The sequence below is a fragment of the Crinia signifera genome, chromosome 4 (assembly GCF_055691185.1).
Source record: "Crinia signifera chromosome 4, ASM5569118v1, whole genome shotgun sequence".
Taxonomy (NCBI): domain Eukaryota; kingdom Metazoa; phylum Chordata; class Amphibia; order Anura; family Myobatrachidae; genus Crinia; species Crinia signifera.
In genome coordinates this window covers 236092703-236117716 of record NC_139220.1, presented here as the reverse complement: position 1 = coordinate 236117716, position 25014 = coordinate 236092703, and the positions used below count along the sequence as shown (strand labels likewise).

Sequence of the window (25014 nt, the reverse complement as noted above, 5' to 3'; positions counted from 1 at the left end):
TCCCCTGTTAGTGGAGTGGAATGATGGAGGAGGGGTGTTCATATGAAGCCCAGGCACCAGCTGTTTGGAAACACAATGGTGGGCATCTGGGAGGTGGCAAGTTAAAACCCACAGCTACGGTGTCCCTCAGTGCGGCAGAAAGAAGGCTTATGCTAGTGTACAAAGGATTTGTGGCAGAGAAGCAATCTGAGGGAGCTGTAATAAAACCTGTCACATAGGTCCCAGAAGCAATGAAAAAAGTACTGACCCGAGTAGGGAAAGATCCATGAGTATGGATTGAGGCAGGCCCAAGGAGGTTTCACATCATTAGCAGTGAAATTGTGGATAAACAGGGTTTGAATCAGGCACATCTCCAGCCTCCAGTGGTGTGCTTGGAGAATTGCAGGCAAGATGGCCATTGCGGCAGTATATGGGCTGGAGAGGGAGGATCAGCCCTACTGGACAGGGCCCCAGGAAATGTGAGGCCACCAGCGTGTCACTCGGGGCCTGTCCCCGCCATCACTGTGTCCTGAGATCGTGGGCAGAGAGGAGGTGTACCCTCAGCCGCCAAACCGGCGCGTTCAGCGGATCCAGCAGGAGGCTGCAAAAATCAGGGCCCCCGACTCCAGGAGTGCTGAAATCCACAATCTGCAGGAGTGATATAGGCACTCCCCAGATCTGCAGCACTTTAGCACAGGTGGCGGAGTCGGGGCAGAAGTGCGGGCAGACTGTGGGGGTAAGCAGGATGCAGACTAAAGCCAGGAAACAGGTGGTGAGCAATGAGAAGCAGGAGCCCCGGAAAGGTGCGAATGCTCTCCAACCCAATAATTTTTATACTTTATATTTTCCATTAAATAAAAAAAAATATTACCAAACATAAACACGGATGCAGTGTTAACTGTTATGATAGCGCTTGGAGATGACACAATTTCAAAGCTCTGGGGATCCATCTCTTTATATGCTGTCGTCAAACTTTGTATGGGCCTGTACACAAACAAATGTAACTATATATCTGCCAGGTTGCATAGCTGATGTGATATGTCTGTGAACTATGTAGTCCACAGGCATATTGATTGTTCAAGACCAGGCGGATGGGACGATAGATCAGCTATACCAAGGATACATCTCACAGGGTATATCCAGCCTAAGGCCTGTTATTGCAATCTACAATAAAACATGACAGAGACAGAGCAATACTGAGATACCTCAGTGATACTGGCTTGGAGCTGTAAGGATTATGTGACCTCTTCAGAAGGCCACTTGCAGGGAATCTACATATGATTGATGTTGCTAGCCTTTGGCTCTCAGTTACAGTTCAAGTACAAAAAAAAAATAAAAAAACTTTCAAAATAAATATTTGAAAATAATAAAAATATTGTTAAAGCATCAAAGGCTAAAATGATGCATTGTTTAAAGAATGAATCTTATATTTATTTACATTTTTCTGAGATGTACTTACACTGCCACCATTCTTGCTGAGTAGGTTTCCTATGCTTTTCAGCTTATTTTCAACATGAAACATGGCTGACCTTACTACTAGCACATGCTACTGCTTGGTCCTATGGGCTATTACCAGTCATTTGTTTTTTATATTGAGTAGGCACTCTATCAAAGGTGAAAATGATTGGAAAATATTGGTGTCATCTAGTTTCAGATCCTCACCCCAAATCAGCTACTTTTTGCACAACACCATAGATCAGATAGCCACTAAACTCTTCTTACATTATCATATGACCATCATTAGAAGCTCTCTAACAGTACACTACTAACTGGTGCACATGAGGAACTGTAACTGCTGTGGTCAAGAGGTGTTTATGCAAATACTACATCATCTGGGATGTTGTATGGCCTTCAAATTATGGGATCTTTGTTCGAAGCCTTGGAGAGAAGTAAAGTGGACAGAAATAAAGTACTAGCCAATATGCTCATTACTACCATTTTTACAGGCTGTGGGCATGATGTACTAACCTTTTACAGTGCATCCTGCCACTTACCATGCCAGTACTATTTGTATATGTACATACATATGTGCCACAGAAGTAGTTTGATGGAGTTGTGTGGTGCTCAGGAACTGTAGACGGACCAGGAGATGAAGGGTTAAAACATGTTGGTTTAAAGAAAGACTTATTCATATATAGTACAGGAACGGCAGCACTCAAATACTTCTTTGAGAAAACAAAAGTCAATTATAACTTAAGCAAAAGTTCTTGTAAGGAAACTTGGGGTGAGGGCAGTTGAAGTCTTTAGTGGTGACAAAGGACACTGAAGAATGAAGTTGGTTGTTTGATGAAGAGATGAAGACTTGGGTAATGATATCCGGAAAGAGGAGTGAACTGAATGACAAACATTTTGATCCAATGAAAGACACTGAAAGACTTTGGAACTTGACTGGAGGTGGATCCAGGACTGGAGCGGAAGTGCACTGTCAAAACCACAGAAGACCAGTTGGACTGGACCAGAGGAAATGGACTGGGCCAGGATGTGAATAATGCAATAGGATCAGGCCAGAAGAGGAAAACTGACATGTTAAGCTGAGAGCAGCAACAGGCACTAGGAGATTCAGGAATCATCCCAAACAATGCAACTGGCTCAGAAGACTTTTTGTATTGACCCAAATCAGCCAAGGCTGATCCCTTATATACCTAGTGGATAACTGCCATTGGCTGACAGGGCCCTAAACCAAGATGCCATCAAGCAAAGTCAGACTTCCAGTCCAACGCGACCATCCCCCTGACGCCGCTCACATGCCCTCTGCCTCCAGCTGCCTCCCGCAGACCCTGGACCCCCGGTGGACACATGCTAGCCAGAGGCAGACACGGACGGGTGAGTAACATGCCCGCCATGTACTGCCACGGTGGCATGTGACACATATGCAATTAGTAATGCCAAGGGAAGCTCTACAGATAAGAGTTGTCCTTTCTGATGACTAATGGTCTCTCAACTGTTTCAACCCTGAAGTCCCCGGAGTCCATCTGATTATGAGTGATGTGGTGGCTGCGTGGGATGCTGGGAGGCAATCAATTTGCTCCTCTAGGATAAAGCCAGCACTGAAGACCCGGCCAAGCTTAGTACATATGGGAAATTCTGTCAAACCTGGAAGGGGGGGGGGGGTGTTTTTACTCTTGGATAAATGAGACATGTACATTGCATAAAATGATATGTACACAACTGATCTATTGTATCTACAAATAAATAGAAAAAACTGCTAACTTTTTGATTCAGACCTGATCGCTGATTGTGCAAAGGTTTAGACGATACATGCCACACAAACAGAAAGAAAACCCGGGCTCCTTCTGCAAATCCATACGCAATTCCTGAAGCATCAAATGTTTTTTTTTCCAGTCTGAGCAAATGTGAGTAGCTCTGACCCTTCAACAAATCTGCGACTGAGAAGGTTGATGGAGGTTGGTGTTGCCATCACAGACTATCTGTTAAAGCACTGGTGCATGTCTGTGTTTTTTCTGACACTTCCAGAAAATGGCAGATTATCACCTACCAAATGCCAACTTCCTATCCGTCAAAGTCCAACCACATTACGTTTACAAACCATGTTCAATTTTTTCCCCAAGTTGGGCTCACACATGCACGATGCCTATGGTACGCATGCATAGTCATTTGAATAAAATATATTTAACCACCTACAGTAGGTGGAAAAATAGAGACAGGCACTTGTAGATGGTTTGTTGAGCTAGCTGCCCACACCTAGGGTTGGTCAAACCCCAAAAATAATACACAAGGAAAAGAAGAACAAAGAGTGGTGGAGCGCTACATAAAAATATATAAGTAGGACCAACTGGGTATTACATGTAAAAGATATTTATTCTAGCAAATATATGGTAAATTACACTTAAAAAGCAATTGCATATAATCTTAATGTAAAAAGTATACACCCTGAAATGGATTACATAAGTATTTAGCATAAATGCATGTAGAAACACGATATCTCCCAGTATTACTCTCCTGATTTGAAGAATCACAATCTCCCACTTTGATGCTTGCAGTAACTGGAATGGCGGGTGTCCATAAACCTGACTGGAAGCTTGAAAACCTGATCCTGTTTATATGGATATGATGGTTCAGTCCTTGGTTAAAGGAAGGCTCCAGTGATTGGCAGATGGTGGTATCCCTTCTGGTGTCCAGTAGATGAATGTCCAACAGTTGAGAGAATTGGGAGAAAGGAGAGTTGGTCCAAGTGGAAAGACTTTTGTTTGTAATCCAAAATGTAACAAGGGTGTCACGTTTGGCCTGACATGTTTCATCGTCCACAGAGAACTTTCTCAAAGGTATGAATATCACTCTATTTGCAAATTCGCTGATCAGCGATCAACTCTGAATCAGGCCCACAGTGTGTAAAAGTATATATTTTTTATCTAGCAGTAAAAAAAGAGAGCACTGAAATAAACAACAATGTAAGCACAAAAAAGGGTAAACATGGCAAAATGAGAAAGAAACTGTCACGCTAGGGGTACCTTGTGGATCTGTCTGAGGCCTGGAGGTTGGGTGTTTGCGGCTTGAAGGAGACTGGAGAGTAGCAGGTTTGATATAACTCTTTATTGTAGCACCAACATGAGAAGGCAAGACCATATATGAAACTGTAGATTGGGAAACCCAGTGAAGTACCTGGGCAACAACTGAAAGTCCAGAATGATGGGAAAGGTCCCAGAGTCTCTGTTAGCTTACTGGGGAACACAAAGACGGACTGTGGGGGCAGACGGCAATGGGCAGTAGACGCCGGAAGTCAGCGACATCCGAAGACTGACAGCAGGTGCAGATGCAGACAGCAGGATGGAGAAACGTCAGCGGGCACGGAGAGCTGGCAGTAGATGCGGAGGCAGACAGCAGGATGGTGAAGCGTCAGCAGGCACGGAAGACTGGCAGTAGGTGCGGAGGCAGACAGCAGGATGGTGACGTGTCAGCAGGCACGGAAGACTGGCAGTAGGTGCGGAGGCAGACAGCAGGATGGTGAGGCGTCAGCAGGCACGGAAGACTGGCAGTAGGTGCGGAGGCAGACAGCAGGATGGCGAGGCGTCCGCAGGCACGGGAGACTGGCAGTAGGTGCAACTTGGACCACAGGCAGACGTGATGATGTGTCAACAGACACGCAGGACTGACGACAGGAGCAGCGGATCGGCAGCAGGAGTGGCGAGGTGACAACAGGCACGCAGGGCTGGCAGCAGGTGCAACTGGTCGACAGCAGGAGTGGAGATGTGTCAACAGGCACGCAGGGCTGGCAGCAGGTGCAGCTGGTCGACAGCAGGAGTGGAGATGTGTCAACAGACACGCAGGGCTGGCAACAGGTGCAGCTGGTCGACAGCAGGAATGGAGATGTGTCAACAGACACGCAGGACCGGCAACAGGTGCAGCTGGTCGACAGCAGGTGTGGAGATGTGTCAACAGACACGCAGGGCTGGCAACAGGTGCAGCTGGTCGACAGCAGGTGTGGAGATGTGTCAACAGACACGCAGGGCTGGCAACAGGTATAGCTGGTCGACAGCAGGTGTGGAGATGTGTCAACAGACACGCAGGGCTGGCAACAGGTATAGCTGGTCGACAGCAGGTGTGGAGATGTGTCAACAGACACGCAGGGCTGCAACATGTGCAGAGGTTTGTGAGACTGTAGCAAACCTGAAAGGGCTGGAGGCAGAGTGCAATTGCAAAGTCCAGGGAACAGGTGTGACGCTGTAAGGGCTGGGAGCAGAATGCAATTGCAGGTATCCAGATATCAGGTGTTGAACTGCAGGTAACGAAGACAGGGATATCACAGGGCAAGGACAGGAGCTCAGGCTGAAGCTTCCTCCACAGGGATTGACAACAAAGCACTGGCGCTTGTATGCCCCAGAGGGCTCTGCTTTATCCCCCAGGGCAGATCTTGATTGGAGGAGCTGAACTGGGGTTCTGAACCATTTGCTGGCTACGACAACATGGCGGCGTCCGGACTGGAGACATACAACTTTGGCTAGCTCTCATGCTGGACGCGTGTGCCGCAGGCCCCAGAAGGATGGTCGCAGCCGGAAGACCTGGACGCCGCGCTCCCCGCCCTGCACCCGGACGGATGGCCCGCAGGCCCCGCCGCCGGAGATGAACAGGTGAGCGGCGCGTCTTAACCGCGGCCGTGACAGCACCCCCCCCTTTTGAAGTGGACTCTGGACACTTCCATGGTTTTCTTGGATATTGTTGATGAAACTTACGGACCAAAGTGGGAGCATCGACGCGAGCAGCATCCACCCAGGATCGTTCTTCTGGACCGAAGCCTTTCCAGTCTACCAGATACTGGACTTGTCCTGAACGAATTTTAGAGTCCACAATTTTTTTAATTTCAAAAGCAACATCATGATGAGCTTGAGGCTGAGGAGATTTGGGTACTTTATTCTGGAATCGATTTAATATCAATGGTCTTAATAAAGAGATGTGGAATGTATTAGAAATTTTCAAAGAACGAGGCAACTGTAATTTATAAGCCAATGGAGAGATTACAGAAATTACTGTATATGGCCCAATGAATCGAGGTGCAAACTTCATAGACGGAACTTTGAGTCTAATATTTTTGGTGGAGAGCCAAACTCTGTCACCCACCTTGAGTTTCGGGGCTGCCCGTCTGTGCCGATCAGAGAATTTCTTGTAACGTTGGGAAGCTTTCTCTAATGAAGCATGAACATTCCTCCAAACGCTTGAGAAAAATTGGACAGACGAATTAACAGCTGGTAAATCAAAAACAGGAAGATTTTGGAATTCTGGAACACGTGGATTACGGCCATACACAATAAAGAAGGGAGTCTTTTCGGTGGAGGAATGATAAGAGTTGTTATGTGCAAATTCGGCCCAAGGCAGAAGCTCCTTCCAATTGTCTTGCGAGGAGGACAGATACAGGCGTAAAAAGGTCTCCAAATCTTGATTTACTCTTTCTGTTTGACCATTGGACTGCGGATGATAAGACGAAGAAAAGTTCAGTTTTACCTGCAACGCACTACACAACGGTCTCCAAAACTTTGATACAAATTGTACCCCTCTGTCAGATACAATTTCTCTCGGAAGACCATGTAGACGGAATATTTCAGCTATAAATATTTGAGCCAATTTAGGAGCAGACGGAAGGCCCTTTAGTGGAACGAAATGTGCCATCTTGGAGAAACGGTCGATGACGACCCAGATCGTGTTGAACCCTTGTGACAGAGGCAGATCAGTGACAAAGTCCATCGATATGTGTGACCAGGGTGACTCAGGTATGGACAATGGTTGAAGAAGACCAGCTGGAGCTTGACGAGAAGATTTATGACAAGAACACTGGGTACAGGATGCTATGAAGTCAGTGACATCTTTCCTCATGGACGGCCACCAGTACGCTCTTTTGATGAATTCTAAAGTTTTCTTTACACCGCAATGACCAGAAAAACGAGAGGAGTGTGCCCACTGAAGCAAAGATGATCTGAGTCCAGGATCAACAAAAGTCTTTCCTCTAGGAATGGATACTACAGCAGTCTTGGCAAACACTGTAGGGCTGAGAACTGGGCTTATGGTACGATCTTCTGTAGTGGACGTGAAAGATCTGGAGAGTGCGTCCGCTTTGCCATTTTGAGACCCAGGACGGAAAGATAACACAAACTCGAACCTCGTGAAGAATAAGGCCCATCGGGCTAGTCTGGGGTTCAGACACTGGGCGTTCTGCAAATATAACAAGTTTTTATGGTCTGTGATGACGGATATAGGAAACTTAGCCCCTTCCAACAAGTACCGCCATTCTTCAAAGGCCAATTTAATGGCTAGTAATTCTTGTTCACCAATGGGGTAATTCATCTCGGCTGGCAGAAACTTCCTGGAGAAGAACCCACATGGGTGTAGGTGACCGTCCTCAGACTTCTGTGAAAGTACAGCTCCAACCCCAACAGAAGAGGCATCCACCTCCAGAATAAACGGGCGAGAACAATCAGGCTGTAGAAGAATTGGAGCTGAAGTAAATACACTTTTTAATTGCTGAAATGCAGCCACCGCTTCGGGAGACCACTTGGCAGGATTGGCTCCTTTGTGAGTCAACGCTGTGATGGGACAAATGATGGAAGAAAATTTTTTGATGAATTTCCTATAATAATTGGAAAAGCCAATGAAGCGTTGAACCGCCTTTAGGGTATGAGGTTGTGGCCAATCAAGAACTGCTTGCACTTTAGAAGGATCCATGCTTAACCCGGTACCTGAAATGATTTAACCAAGAAAAGGAACTGAAGACTTCTCAAATTCGCATTTCTCCAATTTACAGTATAGCTGGTTGGATCGCAATCGCTGTAACACTTCCTTCACGTGTTGACGGTGTTCCGGAATATTCTGAGAAAAAATAAGAATGTCATCGAGATAAACAACCACGGAATAATACAGTAAATCACGGAATAATTCGTTCATGAATTCTTGGAATACTGCTGGAGCATTGCTGAGACCAAACGGCATAACAAGGTACTCGTAGTGACCGTCTCTAGTATTAAAAGCTGTCTTCCACTCATCGCCTGCTCGGATACGGATAAGGTTATAGGCTCCTCTGAGATCCAATTTAGTGAAGACTTTGGCCCCTTTGATTCGGTCAAACAACTCAGTCACCAAAGGTAACGGGTACTTATTTTTGACTGTTATGTTATTCAGTCCCTTATAATCAATACAGGGCCTCAGACCACCATCTTTTTTTTTAACGAAAAAGAATCCGGCTCCTGCTGGAGACGTGGAAGGCCGGATGAAGCCTTTTAATAAGTTCTCTTTAATATACTGGGACATGGCTTCTGTCTCTGGCAAAGAAAGCGGATAGGTTCGGCCCTTTGGAGGCATTTTACCTGGAATAAGGTCGATGGGACAGTCCCAGCACCGATGCGGAGGTAATTTGTCGGCTGAACCTTTACAGAAGACGTCGGAGAAGGCTCGGTAGGCTTGAGGAAGAAGATCAGGAGACGTAGGCGAGGTGGACTGGATGCGCACTAATTCGGGAAGACAGGTATGACGGCAGTTCGTACCCCAGGACAGGACCTCCATAGTGCTCCAATTGATTCTTGGAGAATGTTGCTGGAGCCAAGGAAACCCCAACACTACAGGATGGTTCGCTTTAGGAATAATGAAGAAAGACAATTCTTCCTGATGCAACGCCCCAACTTGAATCTTGATGGGCAGAGTTCGATGAGTAATGGAGGCTTGAGGAATAAGACTCCCATCTACGGCAGATAAATGGAGTGGCTGCGAAAGTTTCTGAGAGTCCAGGCCGTGATAGGACACAAACTGGGCTGAAATAAAATTGGCGGCTGCCCCAGAGTCCAGTAAAGCAGATACTACGAGTGACACGTTGGGTAACACCACCTGTATGGACAGCAAAGAGTCGGACTTGATTGGAGAAGTTTCTACTCGTCCTAGGTTGGCCTCTCCGCAACCAACTAGGACCGGGAGTTTAACGGACGACGGGTACATTTGGCTAATAGATGACCAGATTCCCCACAATACAAGCATAAATTCTGTCGCCGTCTTCTCTGGCGTTCTTCGGGAGTTAGGCGAGTATGATTGATCTGCATAGGCTCATCAGAAGAATTTGGAGGAGGAGTAGGCCCTAGGCGAGGAGGAACGGAACTAGACTTGCCTCGCTCTTGCCGGGATCTCTCTAGTTGACGCTCACGGAAACGGAGGTCCAACCTATTGCAGAGCGATATGACCTCACCCAGCGAGGTAGGAAGATCTCGGGTGGCTAACTCGTCCTTCATGCGTTCAGATAACCCTGCCAAGAAAGTAGAAATTAGCGCCTCCTCATTCCATTTCAGTTCAGATGCCACAGTTTGAAAGTGGATAACATATTGAGAAACGGAGCGGGAGCCTTGACGAATCCGCAGGATTTCTGAAGCAGCAGAAGATACTCGTCCCGGTTCGTCAAAAATTTTTCTGAATTGGGAAATAAAGTCGGAGTACTTGGAGAGCAGAGGATCATTTCTTTCCCAAAGTGGGGAGACCCAGTCCAATGCAGAATCTGATAATAAAGAGACAATGTAAGCCACTTTAACACGATCAGAAGGAAAGTTCATTGGTTGCAGGGAGAAATGTACTTCACATTGATTGATAAACCCCCGGCAGGTACGAGGGGTACCATTATACTTAGAAGGGGTAGACAATCGTAAAGACGAGGAGACAGTCTGTGACGGAGGATTTGAGGCTTGCCTTTGAGATATGCCTTGGAGGGCTTGAGTAACTTGCTGCTGGGATTCCTCCAGTGCTCGCAGCCGAGCGACCACATTTTGGAAGAACTCCTGGCTGGCGGACGGATCCATTGGGCCAGTGCTTACTGTCACGCTAGGGGTACCTTGTGGATCTGTCTGAGGCCTGGAGGTTGGGTGTTTGCGGCTTGAAGGAGACTGGAGAGTAGCAGGTTTGATATAACTCTTTATTGTAGCACCAACATGAGAAGGCAAGACCATATATGAAACTGTAGATTGGGAAACCCAGTGAAGTACCTGGGCAACAACTGAAAGTCCAGAATGATGGGAAAGGTCCCAGAGTCTCTGTTAGCTTACTGGGGAACACAAAGACGGACTGTGGGGGCAGACGGCAATGGGCAGTAGACGCCGGAAGTCAGCGACATCCGAAGACTGACAGCAGGTGCAGATGCAGACAGCAGGATGGAGAAACGTCAGCGGGCACGGAGAGCTGGCAGTAGATGCGGAGGCAGACAGCAGGATGGTGAAGCGTCAGCAGGCACGGAAGACTGGCAGTAGGTGCGGAGGCAGACAGCAGGATGGTGATGTGTCAGCAGGCACGGAAGACTGGCAGTAGGTGCGGAGGCAGACAGCAGGATGGTGAGGCGTCAGCAGGCATGGAAGACTGGCAGTAGGTGCGGAGGCAGACAGCAGGATGGCGAGGCGTCCGCAGGCACGGGAGACTGGCAGTTGGTGCAACTTGGACCACAGGCAGACGTGATGATGTGTCAACAGACACGCAGGACTGACGACAGGAGCAGCGGATCGGCAGCAGGAGTGGCGAGGTGACAACAGGCACGCAGGGCTGGCAGCAGGTGCAACTGGTCGACAGCAGGAGTGGAGATGTGTCAACAGGCACGCAGGGCTGGCAGCAGGTGCAGCTGGTCGACAGCAGGAGTGGAGATGTGTCAACAGACACGCAGGGCTGGCAACAGGTGCAGCTGGTCGACAGCAGGAATGGAGATGTGTCAACAGACACGCAGGACCGGCAACAGGTGCAGCTGGTCGACAGCAGGTGTGGAGATGTGTCAACAGACACGCAGGGCTGGCAACAGGTGCAGCTGGTCGACAGCAGGTGTGGAGATGTGTCAACAGACACGCAGGGCTGGCAACAGGTATAGCTGGTCGACAGCAGGTGTGGAGATGTGTCAACAGACACGCAGGGCTGGCAACAGGTATAGCTGGTCGACAGCAGGTGTGGAGATGTGTCAACAGACACGCAGGGCTGCAACATGTGCAGAGGTTTGTGAGACTGTAGCAAACCTGAAAGGGCTGGAGGCAGAGTGCAATTGCAAAGTCCAGGGAACAGGTGTGACGCTGTAAGGGCTGGGAGCAGAATGCAATTGCAGGTATCCAGATATCAGGTGTTGAACTGCAGGTAACGAAGACAGGGATATCACAGGGCAAGGACAGGAGCTCAGGCTGAAGCTTCCTCCACAGGGATTGACAACAAAGCACTGGCGCTTGTATGCCCCAGAGGGCTCTGCTTTATCCCCCAGGGCAGATCTTGATTGGAGGAGCTGAACTGGGGTTCTGAACCATTGGCTGGCTACGACAACATGGCGGCGTCCGGACTGGAGACATACAACTTTGGCTAGCTCTCATGCTGGACGCGTGTGCCGCAGGCCCCAGAAGGATGGTCGCAGCCGGAAGACCTGGACGCCGCGCTCCCCGCCCTGCACCCGGACGGATGGCCCGCAGGCCCCGCCGCCGGAGATGAACAGGTGAGCGGCGCGTCTTAACCGCGGCCGTGACAGAAACCCTGTGGAAATATGGTGAAATGCAGAGAAAAAAAAACAGCATAAAAAAAAAACCTCAATGTAAACACAGTAAAAGCTTTTTTTTTCTGCTTAGCGAAACATTCATGGTCCATTCTGTGTGCATATAACTGAGCTATAACATCATTTTCTGGTTCATAAATCACTCCAGAGTCATTTACTGTAAGATTATGGTAAATTTTCCAAAGTATAGTTTCATAGTGTGCATGCCAAGCCACCAAAATTACATTCAGGACTCAAGCTAAAGTATCATTTAATGTAACAAAGGATTTCAATATATGTTACAAACAGTCTGTAAAATCTCCTAGAGGTAATATCATTTTACAGCCAGCAATGAATATTCATAAATCAATAGTAAGTGCTTGACGGCTTGGAAAGCAAAAATTAAATGGGAATCTTCACACCAAAAGAGCAATGACATTTTTTTTAAAAATGGAGGAAAACAAAGCTACTTGCAACCTTTCTTAATGTCTTCGTATTTTATTATATGTCACAATAAATTGGAGTTAAAAGCAATGGACACACATACACACATACACATACACACACACTTTCACACACATTCCCTGCAACTCAGCTTTTATAAATGGAACCGTTCAGCATCTGTATTTCAGTAAGTAAAGCCCTAAGGAGACAATTGCAAGCCTGGCCTGCATCTGAGTGCTATAATGTCAGACACAGAGAACATAGCACAGCATGGTGTCTAGGGACGTAGAAAGTCAATCCGGAGGCTGTCCTACTTTTCTCCTCAAAATAGGTCAAAAGAGCTAACATAATCACAGGCTGCTATTTCATAATCATTAAGAAATTCTTTTGCACACATTTGGTGATGTGAAAAAAATATACGCGTAATGCACTATTATCTTAGCACATTGGGAAGCTTTGGGTACATATCATTTCAAAGGATAACGTATAAATCTCACCCAGATGTAGACTGGCTCTGTAATCCATGTTTGCCTCCCAAAATATTCTCTCTGCAATTTATCTGCCATGTAACTGGTTCGGAGATGGTGGTTTGTCATGTGCTGCAAAAGTAAAACGTTTTTCTTTTTTGATGAAGCAAAGTGATATGTACGGTGAATTGTTATTTCTTTTTACCTTATTCATGAAAGCTAGCGGATGTGCTTGGCTTCATCGTGGCAAAGGTTTGCTGGCCGGTACATTTTACACATTTTGACCCACTTAGGAGTCAAATTTCAAAATGCTTAGTGGGTTACTGCAAATAACTGTCACAGTTTCGAGACCACCCAGCAGGTCACATGTTCCAGGTCAATCAGCAGGTCACTTTTTCACAAAGTGATGCTATATGAGGTGCCCAACCATGCAACGACATCATAGAAATACAGTATGTCACTCATGAAAGTAGTCTTTCTGCTCTTAATATATAGATGGTCTTGTTTTTAAGATACTTTTGGGTATTTTTTGTGTATTTTCTTCTACTCACATGTGGTTCCATTCATATTAATTTGCCACGACAAACCTTATTTAAAAAATGCATCTAGCCATAGGGAACACTGGGGCAGATGTATTAAGCCTTAACAAGAGATAAATGCAAGGATGATAAAGAGAGATAAACGTCCAGCCAATCAGCTCCTTACTGACTTTTTTCAAACACAGGGGCAGATGTATTAAGCTTTAACAAGAGATAAAGCCAAGGGTGATAAGGTGAGATAAATGTCCAGCCAATCACCTGCTAACTGCCATGTGACTGCCTGTGTTTGAAAAAAGTCAGTAAGGAGCTGATTGGCTGGATGCTTATCTCTCCTTATCACCCTTGCATTTATCTCTTGTTAAGGCTTAATACATCTGCCCCACAGCCTGTAACATGGCAGTTAACAGGTGATTGGCTGGACGTTTATCTCTCTTTATCATCACCCTTGATTTTATCTCTTGTTAAGGCGTAATACATCTGCCCCAATGTGCCTTATAACTAATGATGCAGGGAAATGGCACTGGTGACCCTATTTGAATGTATATCTCTCTGACATAATAGCTAAAAAAGTAAAAGTAAGGTATAATCAGGGGGATTTCTAGGATCTCCAGGGAGTCAGGAAGATTGCTGTTATTTCATGGAGTATCCCTGACAATCAGGAAGAGTTGGCAAGTATGCATTAATCTCTCCACTAATTTAATGAGAATTACAATACATAGATGTGTTACAGTATGGCATAGGTTTAGAATGCTTTTTACATCACACAGCAGAGAAACTGTGGACCCCGTGTTTTGGTTTTGCTAAACCAACCTTTGTATTTTTTGTTACTGTTTTGTCTCTTATATGTTTTGGGTTCATTTTTATTATTGACTTCAATAATAACAGTTATTTCTGTTTAAAAACATATTGAGAGTTATACCCCGTTCTCATTGCCTAAAAAACCCGGGTATTTGGCAGGGCGAGCGGTAATTTCCCGTGTCGTGTCTCAGTGTGAACGCGTCCTTTTGAAATTCCCGGGTGTTATGCCCCGGGAATTACACACAGGTTTTTTGCAGGGTTTTTCCTGGGTAAAACACGGGTGTACTTCAGTCTGAACAGCGCAGACACGGGTTTTTCAAACATGATGGAAAAAAAGAAGCTCATTGGCGGATGTGATCAGGTGACGTGACGTCCATTTCATGCTGCGTCTGACGTCCATATGCTGCGTCGAGGAGAGCAGACATGTCGCACTGGAGGGATGAGGAAGTGCTCGAGCTGCTAGCAGTGAGAGGAGAGGAGGAGATAAAAAAGCAAGTGACCGGCACAGTGAAGGACTCCGTTGTTTACTACAACATCGCCAAAATCCTGTCTGCCCGTGGCATCGTCAAAACGCAGCAACAGGTAGTGAATAAACTCAAAGCCCTGCGGAAGCAGTATGCTAAGGTCCATGACCTAAACAGGAGGAAGAGTGGTGGTGCCCGTATGGACTGGCCATTTTATGACCAGTGTAATGTCATCTTTGGGAACTCTGCACTGGCTAATCCCATATCACTGTCCTCCTCCAGCAGTTTTGCTGGCAGTGCAGCAAGTGTCTGTGAAGAAAACGCAGTAGCAGCAGCAGCGTCACCCATTGACCTTGAGGCCACAGACAGTGAAATGGATTCCCGCTCTGTCCATGGTGAAGCCCAATGTGAAGTTCTGGATTCATCATTTAACTCCCACAATTCAGCTGTAGGCCCCACGGCATTCTCTTCACCTGTGCAGCATCCGCCATCACCTTTGCAGCGACCACCATCAACGCCTGCATCATCACTACCTGCTGAAGGAAGTCCAGCCTTTGAAGCATTGCCACAGAGTGCACGTCCAAAGTTGCGGACCAACAGTAAGTTTATAACTTTTTACACACACCATTATTACACAGTACTATATTTTTGTTTATTAAAGAAATATGTCGCAGCATGTAGCAAGAGTGCAGGAGGGAAAAGGCCTCAAGCATGCATGTGCCAACACTGCTTTTTTATTTAAGTATTTTTGAAATTTAACATCCACATGCATCTGTGCAGAGGGGATCTGATTCAGGCCTGTCAGCAACATTGCTAACACGTCTGAATGAGAAGTTAAGGTTTTACTGATATCTAGCCTTCAGCACAGATGGTTTTCCAAGTGCATGGGCACCAACAATGTCTTTTGGGTAGAAGGAGAAGTAACATTATTATAGTCTTGTATAGTAATGTGTTGTTTGTTTTTCCCATAGTTTATAATGTGCCACTGAGAAGAAAGAGGTCCACTAAGATGGAACAAGCCACAAAAGCAATGACCACCGTAATGCTTGAACACCTGAAGGAAATGGATAATTCGATGCAAGTTCATGAAGATGCTCGTCTGCAGCGATTTATGGACAATGAGCGTGACCTACAGAACACGTTCATTACTGCCATTGTTGGTATGCATGAGCGTATCAATCGAGAGAACCGAGATACGCAGATGGAGTTCCTTAATAGTCTATTTAGGGCACAAGGCCATGCACTGCCCCAGCCACCACACAATAATTTTCAGTATGGTTATCCAATGTATAGCGCAGGCCAACCAAATTTTGTAGGCCCAACCCAGGGGAACATGGTGCCATACAGCACACCTCACCCACCACCAATGTCACACCTTTTCCCTGAGTATGCTGCTGGGACTCCTCAGCCTCAAGCAAATGACCTCCATTTCCCTGAGCGTACAGCAGGTCCACCTCAGCCTCCCCCAGTTCCACCGCACTCCTCAGAGTATGCGTCTGGGACACCACAGCCTCCAGCAAATCCTCGACATTTCCAAGAGCGTACAGCTGGTGCACCTCAGCCTCCACCAGTTCCTCCGCAGTGCCCTGAGTATGCTGCTGGGACACCTCAGCCTCCAGCAAATCACTGCCATTTCCCTGAGCGTACACCGGGTGCAACTCAGCCTCCCACAGTTCCACCACACTGCCTTGATTATGCGGCTGGTCCACATAGTCATGCGGAGAATCGAACGGCTCCAAGAAAGGAAAACCCCCGCTACCATGTGCTGTAGAGGTGTTTATTGACTTTTTGTTTATTTGTCTGCCCACCCGGCCTGTACAGAAGTTATGTAAGGCATTTGGGTATTGTCATTACAGTTTTATTATATTTTTCTATGTGCATTTTTGGTACACTTTATGCTATTTAACTAAAAAAATATATGTTGTACATATGAATAAAATATGTACAAACAAACAGAAATGTTTTTGAAGTTTATTGAAAATTAAAAACTATAGTACACTAGTGGATTAAAGCAAATATGTTATTGGTAATGGTGTTGCGAATGTCTTCTGCACATGTGTTTGTCCCCTCATACATCTCAGAATCTGCAGAGTGATCTGATTCCTCAGGCTCCAGTACGGTCCATTCTGGTAGAAACTGTTCTTTCTTAAACTCACATATGTTGTGCAACACACAGCAGGCAGCAACTACATGAGGCATGAAGCTGGTATCAATGTCATTGCGCTTCATTAAACAACGCCAACGGCCTTTTAGACGGCCAAAGGCATTTTCTACCACCATTCGTGCAGAACTGAGGGTGTGGGTGAAATCAATTTGTTCCGGGGTAAGTTGATGGCGCTGGGTGAACCCCTTCATTAACCATCGTCGTAATGGGTATGCTGCATCCCCGATTATATGTACTGGGATCTCCACCCCATCGATGATCTTCGATTTCTGCAAAGTAAAATAAGAGTTACAATATGGAATTCTTGGAGTACAAGTATGCTATTCAGATTGCCACTTTTCTCTACCGGTGTAAAGAGAGACATTGAAAAACAACAATACATGTGGTACGTTGGTTATACATACATACATGCATACATAACACTAAAAATATCCCAACTGCAACATGCAAAAACATATCTTTACCTCTCTAGGGAACAACCAGCCATCCTGCTTCTCCTCAGCAATAAGGTATAGGTCCGAATTTGCTAGAACCCTTGCATCATGGGAACGGCCAGGCCAGCCAATGAAGACATCAGTGAAGCTGAAAATATAAAGTGTTAAGATTTCTGTTTAGTTACCCTAGCAATACGCAAAGTACAGTTTAATATTATCATAAAAAAATGTACTTACCAATATTTGTGGTCCACTACAGCCTGTAGAATTATGGAGTGCCAGCCTTTGCGATTAAAGTAATCCGCATGGTTTTCTGTGGGGGCAATAATAGGAATGTGTGTACCGTCTATAGCTCCAGCACACTGTGGATATCCACGATGCAGGAAACCAGCGATGATGTCGTCCAACCTTTGTCCTTGAGGTAAGGTGATGAAACGACGGTAAAGTCCTTCCAGCAAAGCCTGCGTCACCTCATGGACTATAGTGCATACAGTGGATCTCCCCACTCCAAACAAGCAGGCGACTGTGCGGTATTCTCCCGGTGTAGCATACCACCATAGCGCTATCGCTAGTCTCTTTCTAGGTGAGATGGGTATTCTGCAGTTTGTGGTCTGTCTGGAAAGTGCAGGGGTTAGAAGGTCCAGCACATACTGAAAGGTCCCACGTGACATGCGAAAATGCTCCATCCACTGGTCATCCTCATAACCCTCCACTGTAGACCAAAATACCTCGCCATGAGAGCAGTCTCTGGTCCACATTCGCCGGGTACTGGATGTGCTGAACCTCAATATGGAGGTAACGCTGGAGGTGATGAAAGCTCTTCTCCTTCGCACATAATGAAGGCGAGCACTGTCTCTCTCAGCAAGAAATTGCGCTCTCCTCCTCTTCAAAGTGCATTGTGCAAGGTAGCACAATGTAAGCAGCTGCAGCAAGCTCTCATTTGCTGCATGAAACAGCAAAATGGTGCAAAACAAAAGCATCTCATCAGCCATGATTCCAGCAATGCAGTGTGCTTGGAAAAAACAGGCCACTTTATATGACATCATCCTCAGCCAGCCAATAACAGCTGCTTTCTAAAACAGCCAATCACAGCTACTTTTTCAACAGCCAATCAAAGCTGCTTTTATATTCACACACTTGTTGGCAGGGCAGACCAGGGGAAGCAGTGTGAACGCGTCATACACGGGAATTTCCCGGGTTTAAGGTGCTGTATGAACGGGGTAGAAAAGTATCCATTCTCTGTGCCCCGCCAAAAACCCGGCAAGAAAAACCCGGGATTTTGCAGGGGCGGCAATGAGAACATGGTATTAGTAATGTATTAGAGCCGTAATTAATAAAATAGTTTGTCTATGAAAATAATACACCAATGCCCCCTAAAAATACAGCCCATATTAAAAAAGTGGTGCAGAAAAGGTGGAAGGAGGCTTCTCTATGTGTACAGTGTCAGAAATGTCAAGCTCATTCCTAGCTAACATGAACACCCCTAGACTCTCCTCAGAGATTAGTGAATTAGTGTTCTTCTGCCTTAATGTTCTCTTTTGGTCACTGATTTCTTTGTTTTAAAGTGACACCTCCACAAAAGGTAAATATGAGGTTCAAGAAGAAGATGCCCAAATGTGTTTAGCCCAGGCACACTGCATCTCACAATCAGTATGTAGTCTCTCCTCACTTCTGCTGTGAGTTCACTGGCATATTTCCATTGTACATTAGTGTGCTCCCTACATTCTCACATCTACGTGTACTGCTTTCATTAGATCAGGACATTGATATGACAATTTTACCAAAATAATATGCCTCCTTCCATTGCTCACCTGTAAATGCGCTCTTACCGCGCATTTTTTTACAGATTGTGTGCTATTCCTGCAATGTGTGTCTCCACTGGTAGTACACCCTGCCAGCAGCGACCCCGAGGGTTTCCTAGGATGGTTCCTCCGCTGGAAGCATATACTTCCTTCACATGGATCTTTCTTTACAGAGCATATCATACTACTATGTGTCAGTTTTCCCATATATGCCTTGGACCTTTGTGTGCCTCACTTCCAGGGGCGGATTGGCCATTATAACTACCGGGAACTTTCCCGGGAGGCCGACACTAGTGAGGCCGCCGTGCATGCGCAAACACTGACAACTATTGAAAGGGGCTGCGGGGCTGCTCAGCCACTCAGCAGCAGGCGGCGTCACTGGAGGTGGGTGGCCGCAGTCAGAGCTAGTGGCCCCGCCTCCTCCCGCCCGCAGTTCTATCTGATTCTGAGCATCTCTGCTGCCGGGACTCACGTCATCTTCTAGTGACAGCCCCGGCGCGAGATGAAGGAAGGAGCTCGAGATGTGATGCTGAGATTTTGGTGGGGGAGGGGGGGCGCGGGCACAGCAAGGAAGGCCCTGCACCCTTTCCACCACCGCTGCGCCTGGGAAGGTGAGTGCGTCGGGCTTAAGCTGCTGGGAGGATAGGAAGTGGCAACTGCCCTGTTTGTTTCCTGCTGTTCCGGACCCCAGAGGGGACTGCAGCGGCTGCAGGATATATACACAGCCTCTCTGTGCAACCGCTCATTAGAGATGGCCATCGAAGCAGACGCCATCGATGGTTGCCATCGATGACGATTCTGCACCCAGCCATCGATAGTTGCAAACTATTTTGATGGATAACCATCGATAGTTTTAGCTATCGATGGTCAGCCATTATATGTGACTGAATGGCCCTTGGGACAATCAGTACCCGTGGGCGGGACTTCTGGGTGTCGGGGGGACGGAGCTATGCTCCATGATCCAGGCACCTTGAGAAAAAAAAAAGGAAACATCCTTTCTCCTTTGCCATCGATATAGGGACACTATCTGGTACTCCCACATCGATGGCAAAAGTATTTGACATCGGCCGGCCACATACCATCAATGATTTTAAATCATCAATGGTCGATGGCCATCCCTACCGCTCCTCCCACAGGCAGAAACAGGAGTGCGTGGCGCTTAGCTAAAACGGCGCTGCGATGAGCGGCACCACAGATTCACAGAACCACCGGCAACTACAGAGGAGAGCCATCAGCAGCTCCAAGGACCCGACATCAACAGCGGTAAAGTAAGTGCGCTGGGAGGTGCTGGCGTGGGAGGGGTGGTGTAAGGGATTGGGGCCACTTTCTGCCATAAAACCTATTTGGCGTGGCGTGGAGGGTGGTGTGGTACTGTTTGCCATGGAAATCTGCCACTGTGTTCCCCATACATTATAACACTTTTGGTCATGTCAATGCATATGTATATGTAAGTAATGTGCTCTCTTGAACCATCTATGCCTGCCCCCTGTCTGACTCTCTCTTTCTTCATGACTCTCTGTCTCTCCTACTCTCCCTCCCCAACACTATCTCTCTCCCTCCTCAACACTGTCTCTCTCTGACTTTGTATCTCACTGTCTCTGTCCCTCACTCTCTCATTCTCCTGCTCTTCTTCTCTCGGCCTTAGGGGGTATTCAAACTCCGGTGAGCATCTCCCGTCGGGGAGATGGTCGCCGGGCCCTATTCAATGCTGTCTTCCCTGACAGCATTGAGCAGGGTTTCTCGGCAGAACAAGCCCGACTTCACAAGCTGTCGGGCTCGTTTTGCCAAGAACGTCCGGTAAGTGGCGAGCTGCCGGCTGCAGCTCGCCTCTTCTCGGCCACGCCCCCTTCTCGCTCCCCGGCAGGCAGGACATTGAATCCCGCCTGCAGGTTCTTGGTCAAGCTGACCGAGAACGGGACTGGGTCACGGCGGTCGAGCAAGCTCGACTGTCATGATCCTCACATTGAATACCCCCCCTTATTTTCTTGTGCCCCTCTCTTTCTTTCTCTGTCCCTTATGCACTTGAGCCCTCCCTCTCTCCCTTGCTCCTCTCCCCACTCTCTTTGACACCCTCTCTGTTTCCTTGATGTCCTCTCTCTCTCTCTCTCTCTCTCTCTCTCTCTCTACCCCATCTCTCTTTATATTCTCCACCTTTTTCCATGAAATTCCCTCTCACTTCCTGAACCATCCCTTCCCCTTTCTTACTCCTCTATCGCTCTCTCCACCTGATACCATTTTTGTCTCTCACTCCCGTCACTCTCTTTCCTGCCCTGTTTAGCGGCATTGTAATGGGGGGCCCCTTTAAAGATTTTGCTATGTGGCCCTGAATGTTCTAGTTACGCCCCTGCCTGCTACTGCCTGCAGCTCCCGCCACCGGACTCGCGGCCTCATCTTCCATGGGACACACCACCTCAGTCTTTTCCACGTGACCCACTGCTGCTCCCTCCACACAGAACAAGCCGCCACTACCACAGGACCTGCCGCCTCTGCCTCCTCTACAGGACCAGCCACCTCAGCCTCCACCGATGGACCAGTCACCTCAGCCTCCTCTATGGTACCCGCTGTGCCCTGACTATCGAAACACCTGATCTTGACCTGCTGCCAGGTACACTATTTGCCTTGTATATTGAAAGTGAAGAAGGAAGGGGTGTGTGTGTGTGTGTTTGCTTGGTTCTGTACATGGGGGGAGGGACACACACACACACATACCATTTTCAACCCTCTTCCCTCTCTCTCTGCACTCTCCTGGTCTCTCTCTGCGCTCTCCTGGTCTCTCTCTCTCTGCGCTCTCCTGGTCTCTCTCTCTCTGCACTCTCCTGGTCTCTCTCTCTCTCTGCACTCTCCTGGTCTCTCTCCCTCTCTCTGCACTCTCCTGGTCTCTCTCTCTCTGCACTCTCCTGGTCTCTCTCTCTCTCTGCACTCTCCTGGTCTCTCTCTCGCTCTCTGCACTCTCCTGGTCTCTCTCTCTGCACTCTCCTGGTCTCTCTCTCTCTGCACTCTCCTGGTCTCTCTCTCGCTCTCTGCACTCTCCTGGTCTCTCTCGCTCTCTGCACTCTCCTGGTCTCTCTCTCTCTGCACTCTCCTGGTCTCTCTCTCTCTGCGCTCTCCTGGTCTGTCTCTCTCTCTCTCTCTGCGCTCTCCTGGTCTCTCTCTCGCTCTCTGCACTCTCCTGGTCTCTCTCTCTCTCTCTGCACTCTCCTGGTCTCTCTCTCGCTCTCTGCACTCTCCTGGTCTCTCTCGCTCTCTGCACTCTCCTGGTCTCTCTCTCTGCGCTCTCCTGGTCTCTCTCTCTCGCTGCGCTCTCCTGGTCTCTCTCTCTCTCTCGCTGCGCTCTCCTGGTCTCTCTCTCTCTGCACTCTCCTGGTCTCTCTTTCTCTCTGTGTTCTCCTGGTCTCTCTCTGCGCTCTCCAGGTCTCTCTCTCTCGCTCTGTGCTCTCCTGGTCTCTCTCGCTGTGCGCTTTCCGGGTCTCTCTCTCTGCGCTCTCCTGGTCGCTCTCTGCGCTCTCCTGGTCTCTCTCTCTCTCTCTCTGCGTCCTCCTCGTCTCTCTCTCTCTCTCTGCGCTCTACTGGTCTCTCTCTCTCTGCCCTCCCCTGGTCTCTCTCTTTCTCTCTGTGCTCTCCTGGTCTCTCTCTTTCTCTCTGTGCTCTCCTGGTCTCTCTCTTTCTCTCTGCGCTCTCCTGGTCTCTCTCTCTCTCTGTGCTCTCCTGGTCTCTCTCTCTGCGCTCTTCTGGTCTCTCTCTCTGCGCTCTCCTGGTCTCTCTCTCTCTCTGTGCTCTCCTGGTCTCTCTCTCTCTCTGCGCTCTCCTGGTCTCTCTCTCTCTCTGCGCTCTCCTGGTCTCTCTCTGCGCTCTCCTGGTCTCTCTCTCTCTCTGCGCTCTCCTGGTCTCTCTCTCTGCGCTCTCCTGGTCTCTCTCTCTCTGCGCTCTCCTGGTCTCTCTCTCTCTCTGCGCTCTCCTGGTCTCTCTCTCTCTGCGCTCTCCTGGTCTCTCTCTCTCTGCGCTCTCCTGGTCTCTCTCTCTCTCTGCGCTCTCCTGGTCTCTCTCTCTCTCTTTCTCTCTGCGCTCTCCTGGTCTCTCTCTCTCTGCGCTCTCCTGGTCTCTGCGCTCTCCTGTCTGTCAACAATGTATCTAAGTATAGTGATGTAATAATCCCGCCTACTGTAATATTGGCTCCGCCCTTTATTGATTTGTCGCCGCCCACATGAGGCCACTTTCAGAAATTTTCCAGGGCCACTTTTAGTCCCCAATCCGCCCCTGCTCACTTCCCTTAGTGTTACCTTCGTAGTGTGCCCAACATGGCTGCTTCTTCTGGTACGCTGGTGGATGGGATGAAAACTACATGGCCTGACAGTATTGTTGGGATCCTACTCTGAGAATTAGGATGCTGCAATTACACTATTTTGTGTTATTATCTGTTCTAGGGGTTGATCTGAACTAGTGCTTGGGTTCAGTCGAAAACAGAGAGTTTGGAAAGGTTATGTTTTTGGAAAAACAAACCCGCACATCTCTAAGGGAGACACATAGGTTGACTAATTACATAATTATTTTGAAGCAGAAGGATCGCTGCACCTTGAGGGCAGTCTTGGTACAAAGTTTATTAAGTACAGGATATATTATAGTTATGTCATCATCTCAATGTTTGTCACATCATTTTCCTATGGTCATTCTTAGTAACAGTTTACAATGCACATTTATCCTTACTTTAATGTTATTGATTTAGAGTCCTACATTAGATCAAGTTTGTTACAGTATTTGATCCTTAGTAAAGTATGCTAACCCCTTGGCCATTTTTTAAGAGTCGGTCCCAACCTCTGCTTTTTTTGGAGGGTATAAATCTTTAATTAGACAGCTGATTTCTACAGTGCCTGCTTTAAGGCCGTGACTCCTGGGCATTCCGTAGAGAAGACCAAGTAGCTTTGCAGTGCCTCCGGTAAAGGCCATCGTGTTCATTAGAATCAGAAGAGTCTTTATTAAACACCAGAGGATCAGTGGAATTACCTATCACCTGTGTTACTAGCAATGACTTTATTAAAGAAATGAACTGTCATCCACATGAACTGTCTTAAAATTTAAACACATTTTTTATCACAGAAATGCCTGTAAGCGTGACACAAGTTTCACTGAAGAAAATTAATTAAAAATACAAAAAGGGAAAAATAACAATATATTACACATACAGACGTATCCTTACACGCTATTGTCCTTCTCTCGGCACCACATTCTACACAATTTATCTTGCGGCAAACATATTTATTTGATGGATATGCAAATTGCCCAAAAAAATTTGTATTCTTTTTATTGAGTTTCAATTACAAAAATACAAGACAGACATAATATACGAATAAATATACGGTACAATAAAAGATTTACAAACATTGCGACTATGAGCAGTTTTTAATTTTTACTACTCAATTCCGATACTCTCCCTGTACATTTACAAACAATACACAAATATTAAAATCCTTGTCCATTATAGCCCCCTTAACACATTTAATTCTAACAGAATATATACCCTAATAGTTAAGAATACTACATACCAGTTTTACTCTGTATTTTTTTTTTTTTTTTTTTAGGGAGTGAGGTTTATTTTCAGGGTTTTCATTTACATATTTTCTTACCCAATCTGCTCTACATTTAGTTATACTTTATCAATCATTTAAAGGGTCTAGATATGAATCATAATATACATTTGTACAGACTTTCCTACTTTCTTACTTTTTAGAGTATTACTTTTTTGTGCATTTCCCTCTCCTTTATTTTGTATTCCTTTTACATAATGTCTCCATCCATCTACCCCATATTCTATTAAATATATCTAGCATGTTTCTACATTTATAAATGTGTTTCTCATGCATTACTGTATAATCTACCAGTGCTTTCCATCCCCCATACTCCGGTCCTGTTTTTGCCATCCACACCCTGGCTATCATTACTTTAGCCAACCAACACAGATTGATAATTAGG

At 46.9% G+C, this 25014-nt stretch overlaps 1 protein-coding gene across 1 annotated transcript; it reads left to right on the top strand.

The window, feature by feature from the left end:
• Window positions 1-14302: 14302 nt before the first annotated feature.
• On the top strand, window positions 14303-16648 carry LOC146075117 (uncharacterized). The gene is made up of 2 exons (XM_083184025.1): window positions 14303-15249; window positions 15622-16648. The coding sequence occupies exons 1-2, from the start codon at window positions 14610-14612 to the stop codon at window positions 16419-16421; spliced, it is 1440 nt and encodes a 479-aa protein (XP_083040151.1). The 5' UTR covers window positions 14303-14609; the 3' UTR covers window positions 16422-16648.
• Window positions 16649-25014: the final 8366 nt, after the last annotated feature.

Excerpts from the sequence above, each read along its gene's own strand:
- LOC146075117 (XM_083184025.1), top strand. The coding sequence starts at position 14,610 with ATGTCGCACTGGAGGGATGAGGAAGTGCTCGAGCTGCTAGCAGTGAGA. Across the intron at positions 15,250-15,621 it reads TCCAAAGTTGCGGACCAACA|TTTATAATGTGCCACTGAGA; the intron begins GTAAGTTTATAA and ends TTTTTCCCATAG.